The sequence below is a fragment of the Bubalus bubalis genome, chromosome 7 (assembly GCF_019923935.1).
Source record: "Bubalus bubalis isolate 160015118507 breed Murrah chromosome 7, NDDB_SH_1, whole genome shotgun sequence".
Classification (NCBI taxonomy): Eukaryota; Metazoa; Chordata; class Mammalia; order Artiodactyla; family Bovidae; genus Bubalus; species Bubalus bubalis.
In genome coordinates, this window is record NC_059163.1 from 81,848,630 (window position 1) to 81,868,054 (window position 19,425).

The window sequence follows — 19,425 nt, forward strand, 5'->3', positions numbered from 1 at the left end:
TGCGACCCCATGAATTGTAGCACGCCAGGCCTCCCTGTCCATCACTAACTCCCAGAGTTCACCCAAACTCATGTCCATTGAGTCGGTGATGCCATCCAGCCATCTCATCCTCTGTCATCCCCTTCTCCTCCTGCCCCCAATCCCTCCCAGCATCAGAGTCTTTTCCAATGAGTCAACTCTTTGCATGAGGTAGCCAAAGTACTGGAGTTTCAGCTTTAGCATCAGTCCTTCCAAAGAAATCCCAGGACTGATCTCCTTGCAGTCCAAGGGGCTCTCAAGAGTCTTCTCCAACACCACAGTTCAAAAGCATCAATTCTTCGGTGCTCAGCTTTCTTCACAGTCCAACTCTCACATCCATACATGATGACTGGAAAAACCATAGCCTTGACTAGACGGACTTTTGTTGGCAAAGGAATGTCTCTGCTTTTGAATATGCTATGTAGGTTGGTCATAACTTTCCTTCCAAGGACTTAGAGTATGATAATTCTAACTTTCCAAAGGCCACCTATCAGAACTCTGAGTTGTTCTCAGGAAATTTCTTCTTTCTATGTGGTCTTTTGCAGAGTTGACTCTCTTCCTTCTTTTCCCTTTAAAGTTATAACAGAAAGACCTTAAGAACACAGAACACCAGCACACAGATGTTCCCTGTGACTTCACCTTTCAATTATGATATGGTTACCAGAGTGACCAAGTTAATTACATATGGAACATCAGAGCTGATCTCAGGTAGAAATAGCTCAAGTGAAACCCAGGAGGGCTGGGAATCCAGGCTGACCTTCAGGTCTAGTGAAGGTCAGTGTCTCAACCACAGGAATAAGCTAAGAAGTTAGTCACTTAAGCCATGGGCACTAGGGGTCATGAGAAGGGAAGGGGGACTGAAACCAGAATAGGGAAAAAGATTTGTGATTAGGAACTCCAGTCACTGGTGGACTTGTGTGGTTAATTACTATTTTCGTCATTTGAAAGTTTGAATATAAAGCAGTAACATGAAAAATGCAGAACCAGTTAATAGAAAATAGTACCTCAGAGTAATATCAAAAAGAAGAGAGTATGTGGTGAAAAGAACTTTGGGATTAGAATCAGAAGGCATGACTTCCAACTGACTCTAAGATTAGTAAGTCATTTCCATTTCCCGAGCCTCAGTTTATTAATCAACAAAATGATTGGGTTGAATTCAGTCCTCACTGAATATTTGGTTGAATATCAATCTCTCTCAAATCCTTCCCAGCTTTAAATAGTTAGGAATGCAAAACTGTCTTAGAACTGAAACCACAAATTGTTTCTTTCTGTTGCCCTGAGCAAGGGGAGAGATCAAATGTACAAATCCAAATTTTGTGGTTTTACAGGAGCTGCAAGCTAACCAAGTCATCACTGTGTTCCCAATTCCAAGTGATTCTTTCCTACATTGTGACATGGCTATGATATGAAAAATTTTATTTTTTTTAATTGCTTTTTCAAGTTGCACTGCTTCAGCTTAGGTAGAGCTTCCTAAACTCCATCAGATATTTCCATCATATTAAGAATATAAGAAATCTAATGTAAAACAATTTTCATTGTAGATTTTTCAAACCTGACCAGTGTGGAACTGGACGTAGGTAGATTCAACCAGGTTAACCACACGTTAACATCTTAACAAAAGAAAAATGGGGAAAGGGACCATTAGTCTTCACTAGGCTGGAACAGCATAAAATGCCTGCCAAACTCATGGAGCATTTCAGCAGAAGCGTCATGCTCATGCAAGTTTTTACCTAAACATATCATCAGTAAAAGGAATTTATCAAGTCGCTTTCATTTTCTTGTTGCCCAGAAGAAAGTGTATTTTGGGAACAAAACACTGGTCTGGTGGTCCTTTTCTAAGTTTGAGCAAAGTGGTAGCTACACCAAGCCTTGGATTGGCTGAAGGCCTATTTAGCAGTGAGGGTTGCGAGAAAGCAGCCAGATGGCACTGAATTTTAAGGTTACAGAGAGAGGTCAAGCTCCACGTCTCACACAGGTTACCTTTCTCAGCTGTCTTTCATAACACTGAGTGCTTATACATGGAGCGATCCCTATTTTGGGGTGGAATCAGTCATTCTACTTTACAGACAATGAATATGCAGACATTCTTTGAAGGAATACACAGAAATCTAGCAATCCTAGCTTTGGTGAAGACCCCCCTTCCCATACTTTTAGCTGGGACGTCCTTTCCCCGGTTTCTGCGCCGCGTTGACAGCTGCCTTGGGCGTTGCTTTCTCTGTAGTGCCTCGCGGAGTGAGTCAAGTCTCCGTACATGTGCCAGATTCACCTCTAGACTGCAATCTCTTCGAGATCCCGAAGCGTGTACCTTCCCATGTCGGCAGTGCAGAACCCAAAATATCCTAGTAAATATTATTATTATAAACATCACTGTTACTAGTAAATGTTATTATGACTCAAGTAATACGTATTGAATGAACAGCTGAACCTGCAACCTGTTGAATGAATGAATGTACCCTCAATACAAACTCCCTCCTTCCTACAGGAATCCACGGTGAAACTGTGGCTCTAATTTAGCCACAGCGTTAATATCTTTGACCTGCTGGAGGGAAACGAACCAACAAACAAAACAGGAAGGGGAGGAAAGAGCAAAAAGAGGAGGACGCTCAGCCAGCGCGCGCGCCGCGCCGGGCGGCTGGAGCCGCCCCCGCCCCGCCCCGCCGGCGTCTGTGCGCGCGCGCCGCCGGGAGCGCGGCCGCTGGTCGGAGCCCGGCCCCGGGGGCGCGCCACCGGGAGAGGCTTTGACGTGGCAGTTCCCAGCCCGGCTGCAACTCGGCGAGCGAGACCAGCCTGCGGGGACGCCGGCGCGGGGCGAGGCGAGGCGCGGCGCGGCGGGAGCAGCGGCCGCCGCGGGAGCAGGGTCACCCGGGCAGCCGGCACTGCGGCCAGAGCGCGGGCTCTCGGAGGCCCGGCGGCGAGCGGCCGCCGAGCAGGTAATGCCGCGCCCAGCCTGGCTGCGCTGCGGCGGGACCCTTCCCCAGACACAGTTGTGGGGGTTGCGGTGCCAGGCTGGGGGTGCAGTGGGGCGGTGGCGAGAGACGGGATGCTCACCTGTGGCGGGGCAGCGGAGGAGACCTGCTTTGCTCCTTCAGTCCTTTCGTGTAGTTTAATACTGGGGGGTGGTGGGGTGGGGGTGGGCGTGGGCATTTTTTACCCGCCCCCGCGCCCGTATCTTTGTGTCTGGGGATGCTGAAACTCCCAGGTTAGGGTCCTCAGTAGCCACGGTATTCCAGCGTTGCTGCCCGCGGTGTTCTTATCTCCGTATCAACTTAATTTCCCCTTCCTTGGAGGGAGGGAATGCTGGAAATACTCATTTTGTGATAATGGCAAATGTATCCTCAAGCTTCGGGACAGCCTGACAGTGAAACTGATTTGTCCAAATCCCAGCTGGGTCCAGGGTAAGACGAGCATCTGGTGAGAACGGGCGAATGACAGCGGGCTGGGGGTTGTCCTGGGCTTGGAATCCCAGATTTTGAGGCTCGGCCTGCTCGTGCCAAGTGGCTTTCTGCCATGTTGCCGCTTGAAGCTGAGTCAGGTTTCTGTAACTTGGTGCTCCAGTGTGAGGAAGTTTGACGTGGCAGACTGGGTTGAGTGAGAAAGCAAATTCCTTGCCAGGACCAGTTGAAGAGGCACCCGACTTGCTTCCTACTCTTTGGAGTGAACATCCCTGCCTTTCCTTTCTGTCACTCAGCAACAGGCTGCTGCGTAGGTGTGTTCCTGCTGACTTCCTAAACGCGCTTGGTTGGATGAGCTTGACCCAAGCTCAGGCTGCCACGTCTCTCTCCGCTAAGTGGGAGGAGGGAAGATGTGTTGTCAGTAACACAGTGGACCCAGGGGCCTATCACTCCTCTTTTTTAGATCTCCCCTCCCAAGGAGAATAAAGTGATCTTACAGTATTTTTACTTGAGTTGCTTTCATTTTGGAATCGTATAGTTTAACATGAAATTGAAACCAAATGAATGCAGTTTCCTGAACATGTTTCAAACCTTAGCCGGTTTCACTGACCTTATAGTTTAAAAGATAGCATCGTAAAATAGCAAAAGGAAAAATATTCCAATGCTGGGTAAAGAAAGTGGAAAGAAATTGTAGAACCGTTGTTTTTTATCTGGAAAGGCCTTAGAAGCTTTATTTTGTAAGAGAGAACTGACGCTCAGAGAGGTTCTTCAGATTATTCTGTGTCACACAGCTAAGAATGAGCAGATGTGTAGTGTAAACCCACTTCTCTTGCTGGGATTCAGAGCTTTTTCTGTTATAATTTTTCTTTTTAAGACTAGTTCTATGAAATGTGTCTTCTTTTATGAAACCTGGAGAAAATGTCAGCTTTAAAAACGTTGATGTTTTGGTTCTGAGTAGAATCAAGATGGATCTATTGTATTTGTGAGCTGTGTGTGTGTGCTTAAACACATGTGCAATTGGACTTTTTCCCCTTCATTCTTTAAATATATATGCATGTATTCTTAGAGGTGTGGTATTTAAATCAGAAAGAAAGTCTGTCGTCTTTGCCTGAGAAACCACTGACAACTCTCAAATAGTTGTAGGCTGCCACTTGGCTTCATCAATATATGACTCATAAAATCAGTCCATTATCAACTTATTTTCTACTGTATCTGTTGGACTTTTTTTCCCCCTTTATCCTAACTGCCTGGTTAAAGTTAGTAATTAGGATAGCACTAAAATGACACAAGTCAGAGCATCCAATTGCAGGCTACTGGCAAGTCTGGTCAGTCAGTGACAGTGACATGTGGTTATTGCCAGTGACACGCTCTATGCTGAAACAGGGCCCTGGAAACAAAAGGCACCAAGATAGTAGATACATTTATGAGAGACTCGCTGTGACACAGTTTAGGCTTACAATGAGAAAGGGATTGGCAGCTGTTATTCAGGATTTAATGCCTGTGCATTTGCCTAGGGCTATGGAAGTGAGTTACTGAATTCCATAGAGCTGTGGTTAGAGCCTTTTTAGGGGAAAATAATATTGTTTGATATGAAGCTGTCTCATGTACTTGATAACTGTACCTTTCTTCAGACTATCATAAACATTTATTAACAGTGTTTATATTTTTAATAACATTCAGTGACTCAAACTCTCATGTTGATGTTTTTTCTTTTTCCTTCTGTTACAGGGTTCTTTCATAGAACTGTTCCTTGGAATGATATTTTCAAAATGAGCCAGCAAGGTTATGTGGCTACACCTCCCTATTCTCAGTCCCAGCCTGGAATTGGCCTTTCTCCACCGCATTATGGGCACTATGGGGACCCGTCTCATGCAGGTTCTCCACCAGGTAAGGTGCACTATTGTGATGCGTGTGTGATTATTGAATCTCAAGCTCGGGGACATAAGATATTCTTAAAGAGCAGCTTTGGAAGAGTTGAATGTTAATTATAGACAATGCAGTGGTTTGAGCTTATAGGATTATTTGGAAAAGCCTACCTTATCACTTTGGTTTTTGCATAGAGGTTTATTTTTTAAATATAGATGAAAACAAAGACACTTCCTGAGTGTCTTGTTTTTACTGTTAGACTTGCTCTTATTATTAACCGGTAGTGTGAGGTTATTACAAACACTAAAACCCCCACAAATTATATATACATACACATATATGTGTGTATATATATATGTATATACACTATATACTAAATATATGTATGTTAAATATATACATATACTAATATTGGAAAAATCTCATTAGATTTGTATGCTGAAGTTTATTCAGTGATGATAATAATAAGAAAAACATGGCCTTGCTTCAAAATCATTATTGAATAATATTGGTTGCCCTAAAATTTGGTACCCAGCAAGGAATCTTGGTTTTTGGAGCAGAGGTGGGAGAAGGAGTCATGGAGTGGGACTCCTGTTGCTCTGATGGCAGCTGACATGATAAGATCACCTCCCATTTTCAAGGGGCTGCCCTGAGGGGCCAAGTTTCAGGGTCGGCAGGGAGGCTAATAATAGCTTGTTTCAGTGCTGATTACCCCAGATTCCCTAAAAATATTTGTGAAAGACAGTTCTTGGGACTGGCTGTGTATAAATAATTGAGTATCTCTGGAGGTTTGCTAGGACTGACTCAGGGATATAGGATCCAGGCCTTGCTGGGTAGCTTGTGTGGAGTGCAGAGTCAGCCAGGGGTGAGGAAAGCCTCTAGGGAGGCTTGATGGTAGCAGCCACGCACAGTTGCAGCAGAAGATGCTGTGAGACTGAATTTCCTGTGGGAAGTCGCTCTTCTGACTTAGTCTGGGTTTTAAAAACCTCCAGATGAGGCATCGTCATCTTGTCTAGGTTCAGTCCTCCCCATAACATTTCTTGATCTGGGTCCTGTAGGAACCATTTAACCCATCTTTCTCCAATTTCTTTTCTGTCTGGTGGTTCATTCCCCCTCAGCATTTATATATAATTATCATTATGCATTGCTTTTTTTTTTTTTTTGAGTGCTTATCATGTATCATAAACTGGCCCTAAAAGAATTATGTGTATAATTTTATTTAACCCTCATTCAATGCTGTTCAGTAGATTATTAGCCCTGTTTTGCAGCTAAGAAAACTGGATGTCTGAAATACCATGATTTATCCAAGGTACAGAGCTGGTGGTGTAACTGGGATTCACACCGCAGTCCCTTGAGAAAACACAAGCAGCAAACTTGAATAGACACCTAAGTAAAACATTCAGTGTTACTCACTTTTCCTCCTGCTCTTCACAGCCATCTCTTAAGTGCTCAGTCCACTCCCTCATGCCCCATCCTTGCCTCGCAGCCCTCCATGGCTCAGTGTATTCTCTGCTCCATAGCCTGGGCCCCGTCCACCCTTCCCCTTTTCCCACTAGGGTTGTTGGTGACCTCCTGTTACCAAAGGCAGTAGACACTGCCTTGTGCTCTTGAATTTGACACCGTTTACTGCTTTTGTTTGTACAAAACTCTTTTCTCCTTTGGTTTCAATGACTCTGTCCTTTGAGTTTTCTTGGTGGCTTTCTGGACAGCTCCTCTAAGGGGTTCCCACTTCCCCACATGACCCTTAAGTGGTGCTGATTCTGCTTCTTTGTTCTGGCTTCACCCTTATTTCCCTCTCACTCTGTAGATTTTTCCCTTAACTCTGTTATTCCATATGAAGGGCTAGTCTCTCAGATCTTTTCCTCCAGCCCAGATGACTTTCTTAAGGTCCAGATCTGTATTTTCAGTTGGCAACCTGTTTAGGTGGGCATATTAAACTCATCATGTCCAAAATAACTTAGTATATTTTTTCACAAAGCATGTTTTTTCTGACATTCCATACTCACCGAGCAGCTATCATTCATTCAGCTATCTAAATTAGAACTTGTCACTGTTTGAAAAAATCTCTCCTTTTACCTTCTATAATCCAAATTCTTTTGGGGGTGATTGTAAATCTTTTCTTCCTGCTTCCTCCTTTCTACCCAGTAGTCACTATTCTTGCTCCAGCCATTCACCTCTCACCTGGATGACTAACGTCTTCTAACCACATCTCCTTTCCAGCCTTTCTCCAAACAGTCCAGTCCTGTGTTTCGTTCATTCAGTTGCTCCCTCGTGTCCGACTCTTTGAGAAACCATGGGCTGCAGCACGCCAGGCCTCCCTGTCCATCACCAACTCCTGGAGCTTGTTCAAACTCATTCATGTCCACTGAGTCAGTGAAGCCATCCAACCATCTCATCCTCTGTCTTCCCCTTCTACTCCTGCCTTCAATCTTTCCCAGCTTCAGGGTCTTTTCCAATGAGTCAGTTCTTCACATCAGGTGGCCAAAGTATTGGAGTTTCAGCTTCAGCATTAGTCCTTCCAATGAAAATTCAAGACTGATTTTCTTTACAATTGACTGGTTTGATTTTCTTGCAGTCCAAGGGACTCTCAAGAGTCTTCTTCAACACCACAGTTCAAAATGATCAATTCTTCGGTTCTCAGCTTTCTTTATGGTCCAACTCTCACATCCATATGACTACTGGAAAAACCATAGCTTTGACTAGGCAGACCTTTGTTGGCAAAGTAATGTCTCTGTTTTTTAATATGCTGTCTAGGTTGGTCGTAGCTTTTCTTCCAAGGAGCAAGCATCTTTTAATTTCATGGCTGCAGTCACCATCTGCAGTGATTTTGGAGCCTCAAAAAATAAAGTCTGTCACTGTTTCCCCATCTATTTGCCATGAAGTAATGGGACCGGATGCCATGATCTTCGTTTTCTGAATGTTGAGTTTTAAGCCAGCTTGTTCACTCTCCTCTTTCACTTTCGTCAAGAGGCTCTTCATTTCCTCTTCCCTTTATGCCATAAGGGTGGTGTCATCTGCATATCTGAGATTTTTGATATTTCTCCTGGCAATCTTGATTCCAGCTTGTGATTCATCCAACCTGGCATTTTACATGATGTACTCTGCATATAAGTTAAATAAGCAGGGTGACAATATACAGCCTTGACGTACTCCTTTTCTAATTTGGAACCAGTCTGTTGTTCCTTGTCCGGTTCTAACTGTCGCTTCTTGACCTGCATTTAGGTTTCTCAGGAGGCAGGTCATGTGGTCTGTGTTGGAGGGACTTTTATAGCCTGCAAATCTAATTCTGACTTTATTCTGCTTCAGGCCTTTCTGGCACCTCCAGAAGCTGGTCTGTGCCTCCGGTCAGGGCCTCCAGCCCGTCTCCCCACAGGGTGTGCCCTACCCTCCTCCTCCAGACTCAGTTCACCTGTGGGGCTTGCTGACGTTTCTGACCACTTCCCATTCTTCCTCAAGCTCATTCATAAAACTTCTCCTCCTGTGTTCTCCAACCCCTGTGTGGCTTTGCTGCCAGTTACCGCACTGTGTGTCACAGATGTGCCTGAACAGTTCAAAAGGTCCTCACTCAGCGTTCGTTCAACAAATGAGTGTACGACCGGCTGCTGCATTCATCAGCCAAGTACTCAGGAGTTCACCAGTGCTAAAGCACCATTTTGTTGAAGTAGATCCTTCATGCTTTAATTTAAACCTCTTTCTCCTTATCAGTTCTCACATACCAGGCTATCAGACTCTCTCTTTATACATACCCTTCTGTAAATTGTGGTATATTTGTTTAATGACTTAAAACTGGCACTAAATTACCCTAGCCTATCTTTCTCTGTGCTGAATGACCTTAGATCTCTTAGTCTTCAGTCATCACATACTTTCTTTTCTAGTCTTTTGGTGTACCTTTTTTTTTCCTGTGACAGACTCAGAGAACTTAGCTGTAGTTCCTTGAACTGTCTGTTCTACTGTAGATCTGGCCAGTGCCAAGTCTTGGCTTCTATTTCTTACATACCATACTGTCCTTTGTGCCTATTATGTGATGCTAGTGCTATGCAGTGACAATGTAGCAGGTTTATTGGGTGAGCAAAATACCTGTGGCGATGCAGCAATGAATAAAACGAACCCAAGCTCCGTCCTGATAGCACAGGCTTGTCTAGTGGGACGTGCATGAAGGAAATGGATGGTGACAATGCAGGGGAAACACCGTTTTGAGGAAGTAGAGGGTGGAATGGAAGCTCATAGCAGGGGCACCTAACCAAGGCTTGCAGGCGAACGGAATCTTCCTGGAAGGAAGGACCTGAAAGATGAGTGAGGGTCGGCCAGATAGGGAGGCAGGTCACTGGGGTTGGAGAGGTGGCACCTTTGAGGACGTGCAAGGGGTTCGCCGTGGCTCTAAGGACAGTAGGGTGCAGCGAAGCATCTTAAGCGGGGAAGGGTCACGTATATTGTTTAGTTATATTCCACATTAGAAAGAGTGTGAGGAGGGAATCAGTGGGCACGCTGCTTTCTGGAGCACAGTTTCGGGTCCTCAGCACTGTTGACGTTTGGGGCCAGCTAATTCTTCGGTGTGGGAGGCCGTGCTGTGCATCCTAGGGCCTTTAGCAGCATCCTTGGCTTCTATGGATCATCATATAGCAGCGCTCCCCCTTCTACTCCCACCCCTGGCCCCAAGCCATCGCAACCGAAAATCTTAGACCTTACCAAGTGTCCCTTCAGGAGCAGCATCACCCTTGGTGGAGGACCACTTGTCTAGAAGCTGAGCAGCAGGAACTGTTGATGTCCTGGAACCAGGGGCTGTGGTGAGGCTTCTAGTAAATAGTGAACTTTTGTAGGAATAGCACCAGCCACAGCACCTTAGAGACGAGTCATTATGGTTCTGCCCGTATAATAGGGACTTTGTTTATTTTAGATAAACTTCTTTCTTTCGCAAATGGTTTTTAATTTTGGTTTCAGTTCGTCAGATCCAGGGCCAAATCCAAGATACGCTTTTCTGGGATGTGGTCTTGGTCAGAGGTCAGTCTAGCAGAAAGACATTTGTGAAAGGGTATCAGGAAGCGAAGAGAATAGTAGAGTCAGAGAACCAGGCTTGGGACTCTGCGGTCACGGAGCCGACATCCAGTAAGCGTTCTTTCTACCCGGGAGCCGTCACTAGAGCACGCGGCAGCCCAGCCTGTAAGGAGTCTAGGAAACGGAGAGTCCATCTTTCCAGCTCAGGACCACATGGAAAGGCAAGCCAGAAAGGAATTAGAATTGGTATTGCATAAGCTAGTCTGTAAAATATGTCATTGCATTAAAGGCCAGTTTATGATTTTAGATATTTTTCTTTGGACATTGTTGTTGTTGTTCAGTCACTCAGTCGTGTCTGACTCTTTGCAACCCCATGGACTGCAGCACGTCAGGCTTCCCTGTCCTTCACTGTCTCCCAGAGCTTGCTCAAACTCATGTCCATTGAGTCAGTGATGCTATCTAACCATCTAATCCTCTGCCACCCCCTTCTCCTCTTGCCCTCAATCTTTTCCAGCATCAGGGTCTTTTCCAGAGAGCTGGCTTTTTGCATCAGGTAGGCAAAGTATTGGAGCTTCAGCTTCAATCCTTCCGGGCAATATTCAGGACCAATTTCCTTTAGGATTGACTGGTTTCATCTCTTTGCTGTCCAAGGGACTCTCAAGAGTCTTCTCCACAATTTGAAAGCATCAGTTCTTTGGTGCTCAGCCGTCTTTATGGTCCAACTCTCACATCCATGCATGACTACTGGAAATACCATAGCTTTGACTAGGCAAACCTTTGTTGGCATAGTAATGTCTCTGCTTTTTAATGTGCTGTCTAGGTTAGTCATAGCTTTTCTTCCAAGGAGCAAACATCTTTTAATTTCATGGCTGCAGTCACCATCTGCAGTGATTTTGGAGCCCAAGAAAAAAAGTCTGTCACTGTTTCCACTTTCTCTCCATCCAGTTGCCACGAAGTGATGGGACCGGATGCCATGATCTTAGTTTTTTGAATGTTGAGTCTTAAGCAAGATTTTTCACTTTCTTCTTTCACCCTCATCAAGAGGGCATAAGCATAGTTAGATCTTTCTCATGGTATGGTTTTGCTTTCCTATTAAGGTTCTCATACTGAAATTCTCATAACCTGATTCCTCTTTACCTCTGATCAGTTATGAAAATGCCAGGTATGTGACCAAAGACTATGACTGTGCAGATAACAGTGATACCGGTTTCCTTTGCCCCGAGAATAGAGTCCAAATGGTGCCTGGGACTTTGTAGTCTGACCCCAGCCAACCTGGACAGCCTCTGCTCCGGCCACTTCCCCACCGTCTGCCAACACTTCGCCTTTTGCCTAATCACACCCAGCTCTCTCAGATCTTTAGTTAAGCTTTGCCTCCTGCCTGGAACCCCCTGTCCTATCTCTGTGCTAAGACTGCTCCAGCCCGTTCAGAATTCACCACGAGCAGGCCTTCCTCTCTAAACTTCTGATTCCCATAGGAGGTGTTAGGTAGTTCCTCTGCATTTTACACTTGTCACCAGGGGCTGTAACTGTTTGTTTACATATTTGTCTGTTCCCTAAGAGCTCTAAGTGCCTCAAAGGCACACTGAATGTATGTTGAACAAGAATGAATTTGAATCATTGCTACAGAGTTGATTTCCAAAAATAAAAGGGAAAGCATCTTTTAGTAAGATTTGCGTGAGACATTTCTGCTTGAGTGTGTAAGAACTGTTTTTGGTTTGGTTTGGTTTTTAGAAACAGGTTTATAAATATATGCGTCTCATGTACACATGAAAATACCAGGGCGTAACTCCGAGAACTAGTTTTTGATGCTGTATGAGAGCTGCTGATGAAACTGCTGTTTGTATACCTATTTAAGGAATGAGAATATCTTTGGATTCTTGCAGTGCCTTTAATTATTACTGCATTAGTGCTAGTATTGTAGATTTTCTATTTTTGTCCAAAATAATGTTTTAAGAATGAAAATACAAGAGTGCATATAATTATGATATATGTATCTTGTTAGACTATATTGATAAATATTTGGAAAAAAGGGGACAAAGGGTATGACCAGGGTGAAGAAACTAAGATTTCTTGGGAGATTCCCTTTATATATCTGGCATTGTTCTGGATGCTCCTATGCCCATTACCTAGTTTAATTCTCAGAATGATCCACAGAGACAGGGGACAGTGTTGCCATGGTACGGTGTCAAAAGTTTAGATTCTGAAAGAAAAAAGTATCTTTTTAGGGTCACAGGTGTTTAGTGATACAGGAAGAATGCAGACTCCAGTCTGTGTGGCTGTGAGTCTCATGTTTTTCTAACTCTGCTGGATTTGAGGTATAAACCATATGTAAAAATAAGAATAATATTTGTTGTTTTTGTTCTTGGTATATGGAAAATGGCTAAAAAAAACTGACGGTAAAGTTAATATAAATTTTTTCTTAAGTTTGAGGAAATCAGTTTTAAGAAAAGAAACCTTTGTATAAGTTTCACTAATATTATTCATGACTACTGCTACTTCACTGGCTATGTTTCATTCTGGATTACCCTGGCATCTGAGAGCATGCCCTTCAGAGGGTTATTATGACCACATAAGAAATTCTTCCTGGGCCACTGTAGGGTCATCCAATCACTTTGCTTACTCTCTAAGGGAATAAACTTTCTCGGAAGATGAAAGAAGAAAGGAAATGTTGAGTATGAAATACCATTGTGAGGTCAAATGGAAGAGTTCACAGAAGGCAGCCAGGAGGTCACTGGTGACCGTGCCAGAGAGGAGAATGGGGTCAAAAGTAAAGTGAGTGAGAGAAAGAAAACTTGTGGTTACCAGGGAGCAGAGCAGAGGCGGGGTAAACTGGGGGATTGGGACTAACATATACACTCTGCTGCTGCTGCTGCTAAGTCACTTCAGTCGTGTCCGACTCTGTGCGACCCTATAGACAGCAGCCCACCAAGCTCCCCCATCCCTGGGATTCTCCAGGCAAGAACACTGGAGTGGGTTGCCATTTCCTTCTCCAATGCATGAAAGTGGAAAGTGAAAGTGAAGTTGTTCAGTCATGCCCGACTCTTAGCGACCCCATGGACTGCAGCCCGCCAGGCTTCTCCGTCCATGGGATTTTCCAGGCAAGAGTACTGGAGTGGGGTGCCATCGCCTTCTCTGCATATACACTCTACTATATATAAAATAGGTGACTAATAAGGATCTACTCTATAGCACAGGGAACTCTACTGTATTCGGTAATGGTCTATATGGGGAAAGTACCTAAAAAAAGAGTGGGTGTATGTATAGTAACCGATTCACTTTGCTGTGCTGTTGAAACTAACACAACATAGTAAACCAACTATACTCCAATAAAAATTAGTAGAAGAAAAGTTGAATGGTCTGGAGCAAAAGCAAGCAGAATGGAAGTAGGGACAAACACATAGAAGAAATGTACTTTTTCTCTTTTTTCTTTGCTGAAGTCTGAAAGGGGTGTCACAGGTAATCATGTCTGAACCTTTCCTTCTACAGTGAGGGAAAACTGAGGCCCACAGAGGTAAACTTCTTGCCCAGCCTGGCTGGATGGGGCATCACACTGCTCTAACCCAAGCTCAGTGATTTTTCTCCTTTACCACCATTTCTCTGTAAGAAGGAGAGAAAAAATGTTTGAGAACAGTTTTAAAAAGAAACTTTTAAAGATCTCTGTTGCAGAAGAGGTGCTTGTAAGTTAAAACGGGCACTGCTGGGAGCATCTTCATCACGTGTGGTCTCGTAGTTTGTATGAGAAACTGAGATGACTTGAGCAGGCCCTCAGCTGCTTGTCACCCAGCCCGTGGGAATCCTGGAAAAATGATTAACTCTGAGGTCTGTGCTCTGGATCCGTGGGAGAAACAGATGCCCTTCTCCATTCACTTTCCTCATGCTGTAAGTCAGGCATTTTCAGAGGTCCTTTCCCCCTGTAGTTAGAATTACTACGCTTTGCAAGGCCTCATACTGTTTTTCTCCCCCGATTTGCAGTCTGATACCCAGTGGGCGCATTTCACTGTGTACTCGGGCAGTCTTTATGCGATGGTGCATTTCTATCAGGGTGCCTCTCTACCAGACACAAAGATTTGCTTCTGTTTTAGTTTCTGGTTAAAGTGGTGTCCACACCCCTGTCACTGTGGCGGTCAGTGATGCCGCAGCCTGGCATGGGTGAGTCTGTGCTGGCGAAAGCAAGTGTGAAGGAGACCCTGTCCTAACCCGTTCTGCCCCTCCTGCTTTCCATTTTTGACCTGTTACCTTTGTGTCCTCTCTCCCTGCACGTTCACACTCTTCTAAGCTCCTGTCCTTCCCTTGCAGGCATGATAAAGCCGGCGGGGCCTCTGGGGGCTGCTCCCCCTGGGGGGATGTTGCCCCAGGGCCATCCGCCTCCTGGACTCCATCAGTTTGGCCAGAATGGAGCGCATGCGCAAGGTCCTCCTCCACAAAGGTGAGCTAGAGGCTAACCCCCATCTGTGTAATCTACTGAGATTGTCTCACAGGTCCCTTTTGGACGTGCAGGTTTGTCGATTGAAACTTTGACCTCTTGATGCCTCGAAAGGATCTATCGGAAAATGGTCAGGAAACAAAGCATTTAAAAAAGTTAGGACATTGAAATGCCAGTGCCAATAAATAAAATACCAATACTGTTAAAAAAAAATAATGAAAATGACTTGTGTCAGTAGCTTTTAGTTTGGAATTGTATTCATCTTGCGTGTATGGGTGCTCAGTTGCTAAGCTGTGTCCGACTCTGCAACCCCACGGACTCTATCCACCAGTCTCCTCAGTCCATGGGATTTCTCAGGCAAGAATACTGGAGTGGATTGCAATTTCCTTCTCCAGGGGATCTTCCCAATCCAGGGACTGAACCCACGTCTCCTGCGTTGGCAGGTCGGTTCTTTACCACTGAGCCACCAGGGAAGCCCATGTTCATCTTAGTGCTTTGTATTAATCTCTAATTCCTTCAGATGTCTGTGCTTTATATTCTCCAGTGGAATTTTAAATCATCTGTTCCGTTAAATCCTTTATAGAACTGAGTTCAATGCCAGTAGGTACTGAATAAATACTTAAAAAAAATTAAATCAGATCGCGGCCAGTGGTGAGGACTGTGGATTTGATGTGGAAGGCACACAGATGCCAGTGAAGGACTCTTGAAAGGCAGGGCGATACTAAAAACAACCCAGGAAATCAATCTGTTTGTGTTTATAAATTAAGGAAGGGAGAAGTGGGAGGCAGGCCCGGAGAAGCCAGGGTGTGGGATGTGGGACATGCTGGGAGCCCTGCAGCCCCTTGGGACTGTGCCCTGCGGGGGGAACCCACCTCACACCTTCCCGGCTGGAATCCCATTGCCGTGTGTCCTGTGAGCTGTTGCTGTTGAGAATCCCAGTGCTAAGTGGTAGACAGTCTTTACTTTGGCATTTGTCCAAGGATTACCCAGAGGCTGTGTTTCCCAGGTCCCTTCCCTAGGTTGTCAGGCTGCAGGGTTGGGGCTAGGGGGGGAGTGGGCCCTCTGGAGGGCTCTGGACCCTGCCGATGGTGAGGCCCTTGGGTTACCCTTTCAAGGAGACCCTAGTCCCTGTTGATGGGGAAACCCCCTCTGGCACATTTTAAATCATCACTGACAGGGCATTTGTGAGGCTGTCATTTCCTGGTTCTTGTTCTGATAACATTTTCCATTGAAACGGTAGCTCTGAGATGCAGGGAAGGTTATTGTAGGGATCACTGGATGAGTGAGTCTAAGAAATTTGGTTTCCATGGGATTGCGCTTTGAACACGGAGCATGAAGTCCAAGGCCCCAGTTCAGGACATGCCCCTCGGGCCCCTCGTCTCAACAGTTGTAGCAGTGGGGCCTGCGGGGAGGACGTGAAGGTTGAACCCAGACGCTACCTCTGGTTCATTACCCTTGTGATGCTGGTGACGTTCCTAGGCCTCTAGAGCTCATTTTCCTCACTTGTAAAATGAAGAAATAGAATTCTCAGTCCTGAATATAGGTGAGACGTTCTGGAGAAGTACATTGTTGTGAACTGTCAGGCAGGTCAGATTATTTTTTTAAAGAAATGCAAAAATAGAACAGCCACTTTGAAGTTAAAATTCGAGTCACCAGAAATAGCCTAGATTGCTTTGAACTTTTTGCTTATTTCCACTTGTTTTGCTTGAATTAGGTTGCTTGTGTGTGTGTGTGTGGTAGTCACTCAGTCGTGTCCGACACTTTGCAACCCCGTGGACTGTAGCCCCCCGGGCTCCTCTGTCCATGGAATTCTCCAGGCAAGAATGCTGGAGTGGGTTGCCGTTCTTCTCCCCAGGGGATCCTTCCAACCCAGGGACTGGGCCTGGTCTCCTTTGAGCCACTAGGGAAGCCCAGGTAAATCATGGACTTGGCCATCAGAACCATCTTGGCTGTGTGGCTGTGCGCTCTGCACGGCATCTGCCACCGTGATGAGTAGCAGAGACGGTAGGGTCGGGCGTGTGTGATACTCGTGGCTCAGGCAGTTCTGGCTGGACAAGTTGCTCTGCCTCTGTGTGCCTTGGTCTCCTCATCACAGGTGTAGCAGTAAAGATGTGCTGGTGAGGATTTTGGTCATTAATCCATGCAGAGAACCTCGCACTGTGCACAGCGCCCGTGAAAGGCAGTGTGCATTAGCCGTTATCGACACCAGCTCACTGGACTTGGAAAGTCTCTGGTCTGTTGCTTGCCCTGCCTGCTAGCTCAGTGTAGCTACCTATCACAGCTCAGTTGAGGAATCTGCCTGTATTGTGATTCCTAGGGAGACACTGACAGATTTTGCCCCATCTCTTTCTCCTCCTGTACTGTTCAATTGCTTCAGCTTAAACTGACGGTGGGGAAAGATGGGGGTAAGGGATAGTTAGGGAGCTTGGGATTGACATGTATGCACTGCTGTACATGGATAACCAAAGAAGGGCCTACTGTATACCACAGGAAACTCTGCTCAGTGTTATGTGACAGCCTGGACAGGGGAGTAGTCTGGGGGAGAAGGGGTACATGTTTATGTATGGCTGAGTCCCTTTGCTGTTCACCTGAAACTATCACAACTTTGTTAATCAGCTATACCCTAACACAAACTAAAAAGTTAAAAAAAAGGAGAGATCTGGTGTTCAGGCTGAGCCTCTGTGTTGAGACTCCCTAGCCTCAGAGGATGCATTTCTGTGTCTGCAGTTCAGTGCAGGGTAAAGGGCCCAGTGACTGTGCTGGTGAGTCATTCCAGCCTAATGACAGGGGTTGTCAGAGAGCAAAGGTCACATGTGGCCTTTTTGTGATGATCATAGTACTTCAAGGAGTCATTTGTCCTGAGAGGACCCATCCTAGAAGTCTTTTCATTTTTTACCACATCTAAACTGTTGAATAAAGACATGATCAATTCAGTCATTATGCTGACTTAGATTTTAAAATCATAATTTTTATTTTTAAATATTGCTATTTCAAAGTTTCCTAAAACTTAAAAATCATACCTAGTCATTTAGCTTTTTTATCTTGGCTGAGGCAAAATAAATGTCTTAAAATTGTAAATGGTACTAAAGTTCTCTACAGTGTGTTACTGCTGGGTGGGATTAATTTCTTATATAAAATCTATAACCTAAAGTTCCATTTTTTAATTATTAAGGGAAAATTTAATTGTAAGTGTTCTGTTTTGACCCAAGAAATGGGAAATTACATGAGAGGGAAGGTGGGAAGGAGACTTGTCTTCCCAAATTGAAGCTATTACTAGGGTGAATCTACCAAGAAATTGGTTTCAATGGAAAAGCAGAAAACAAGAAAAATAAGAGGAACACATAGTTGTTTTCTCTTTCTTTTTTGTGTGTATGTGTAAAGCAATGATGGTTTGGCAGAGCTTTTATTTTATTCATTGGGCTTAGTATTTAAAAATCTAGATTTTGTATCTATCTAATCTTGAAAAATTTGGTACCTTATCTCCAGATTCTAACAAACTTCAGCATGTCACGCACTTCTTAGGCAATTTGTTGTTAACTTGAAGATGAAAAGTGTTTGAGGTTGAGCAGACCACAGACAGCTGAGTCATCTCTTGAGAGGTTTGGGGTGAAACCGAGGCTCAGTTCTGATATTTTATTAATCCTCAGGTTATAATCCTTTATGGTCCTTTTTGATTACCTCTTCTGACAGTCAATGAAACAATTAATTAAAATATGTAATTGGAGCTTTTCTATTCTAATTTTCATTATAATTGTGTTAAATCTATAGATTTAACTTGAAAAGGATTGATATCTTAATAACTTTGAATCTTTTGATTCATAAACAAGTATATTCCTCTATTTAAGTCTAGTTTAATTTCTCTTAGCAATAATTTATATCTTTTCATATAGAGGTTTTGCACTTATTTTGTTAAATTCATTCCCAATATTGTATGTTTTTCAATGGTATTATAAATGGTGTATTTTAAACTTTCACTTCCTCATTTGTTGCTAGTATATAGAAATAGAATTCATTTTTGCAAAAAAAAAAAAAAGTGTTTCTTAACCAAGAAACATGTTGAATGGAGTAATCAATGAGAAATACTTAAATCTGTATGATTTTTAATTCTAACCTCATTGTATTTAGAGCAGGAAAGGGACCATTCCATTTTTATGGATTGAAAACTACGAGCTACAAGGAATTACATGGCTTGTCCCAGTTCACACAGCAAGCCTTTAGGTTAGGAATCAAGGGCCTGGATTCTCACCTAAGCTCTGAGATCCACATGGCCTTGAATAAACTAATTTTGAAAAGTAATGAAACTTGAAAAATATTAAACCACTTTGTATGTTTAAGATGTTTTGTTAATCTTTTCATATGTATGTCAGAGCTTTTAAAAATATGTTTATTAAAAAGTTATTTAATCAAAGTTATCCTTTCAATACTATTTTATTTTTACTTTTATGTTGATAATATTGCTTGACTGATTCATGTTGACATATGGCAAAACCACCACAATATTGTAATCATCCTCCAATTAAAATTGATTAATTTAAAAAATCCAATCTGTTAAGAGTTAGGTTGGTCAGAAAAAAAATTTGTGAATTTCTGATGCCTAACTCCTAGGATATGTATTAGGCAGTGAATGATAAGTTGGCATTTATGGGTCAAAAAGTAATAGCTAATGGTTGTTCAGTCTCTCATTCTGTATTTTAAATCTTTAACCTTTTGTTCTGAAATACTTGAGGGTGCTTG

At 43.9% G+C, this 19,425-nt stretch overlaps 1 protein-coding gene and 1 long non-coding RNA gene across 3 annotated transcripts in view; one reads left to right on the forward strand and one right to left on the reverse strand.

The window, feature by feature from the left end:
- Positions 1–371: 371 nt before the first annotated feature.
- LOC123334470 lies at positions 372–3,724 on the reverse strand. The gene is made up of 3 exons (XR_006552391.2): positions 3,067–3,724; positions 2,167–2,357; positions 372–587 (listed from the first exon to the last, which is right to left on the reverse strand). It is a non-coding gene; the product is annotated as an uncharacterized LOC123334470 (long non-coding RNA).
- The window catches only part of SEC24D (SEC24 homolog D, COPII coat complex component), a 116,073-nt gene continuing 99,377 nt past the window's right edge, over positions 2,730–19,425 (forward strand). Inside the window, exons 1-3 of one of the 2 annotated variants that reach the window (XM_025290263.3) lie at positions 2,730–2,948; positions 5,139–5,297; positions 14,565–14,694. In XM_025290263.3, coding sequence (XP_025146048.3) covers positions 5,180–5,297; positions 14,565–14,694 — 248 coding nt within the window. In that variant the 5' untranslated portion in view covers positions 2,730–2,948; positions 5,139–5,179. The remainder of the gene's footprint in view (positions 2,949–5,138; positions 5,298–14,564; positions 14,695–19,425) is intronic. The other variant, XM_006065086.4, reaches the window with a different exon arrangement.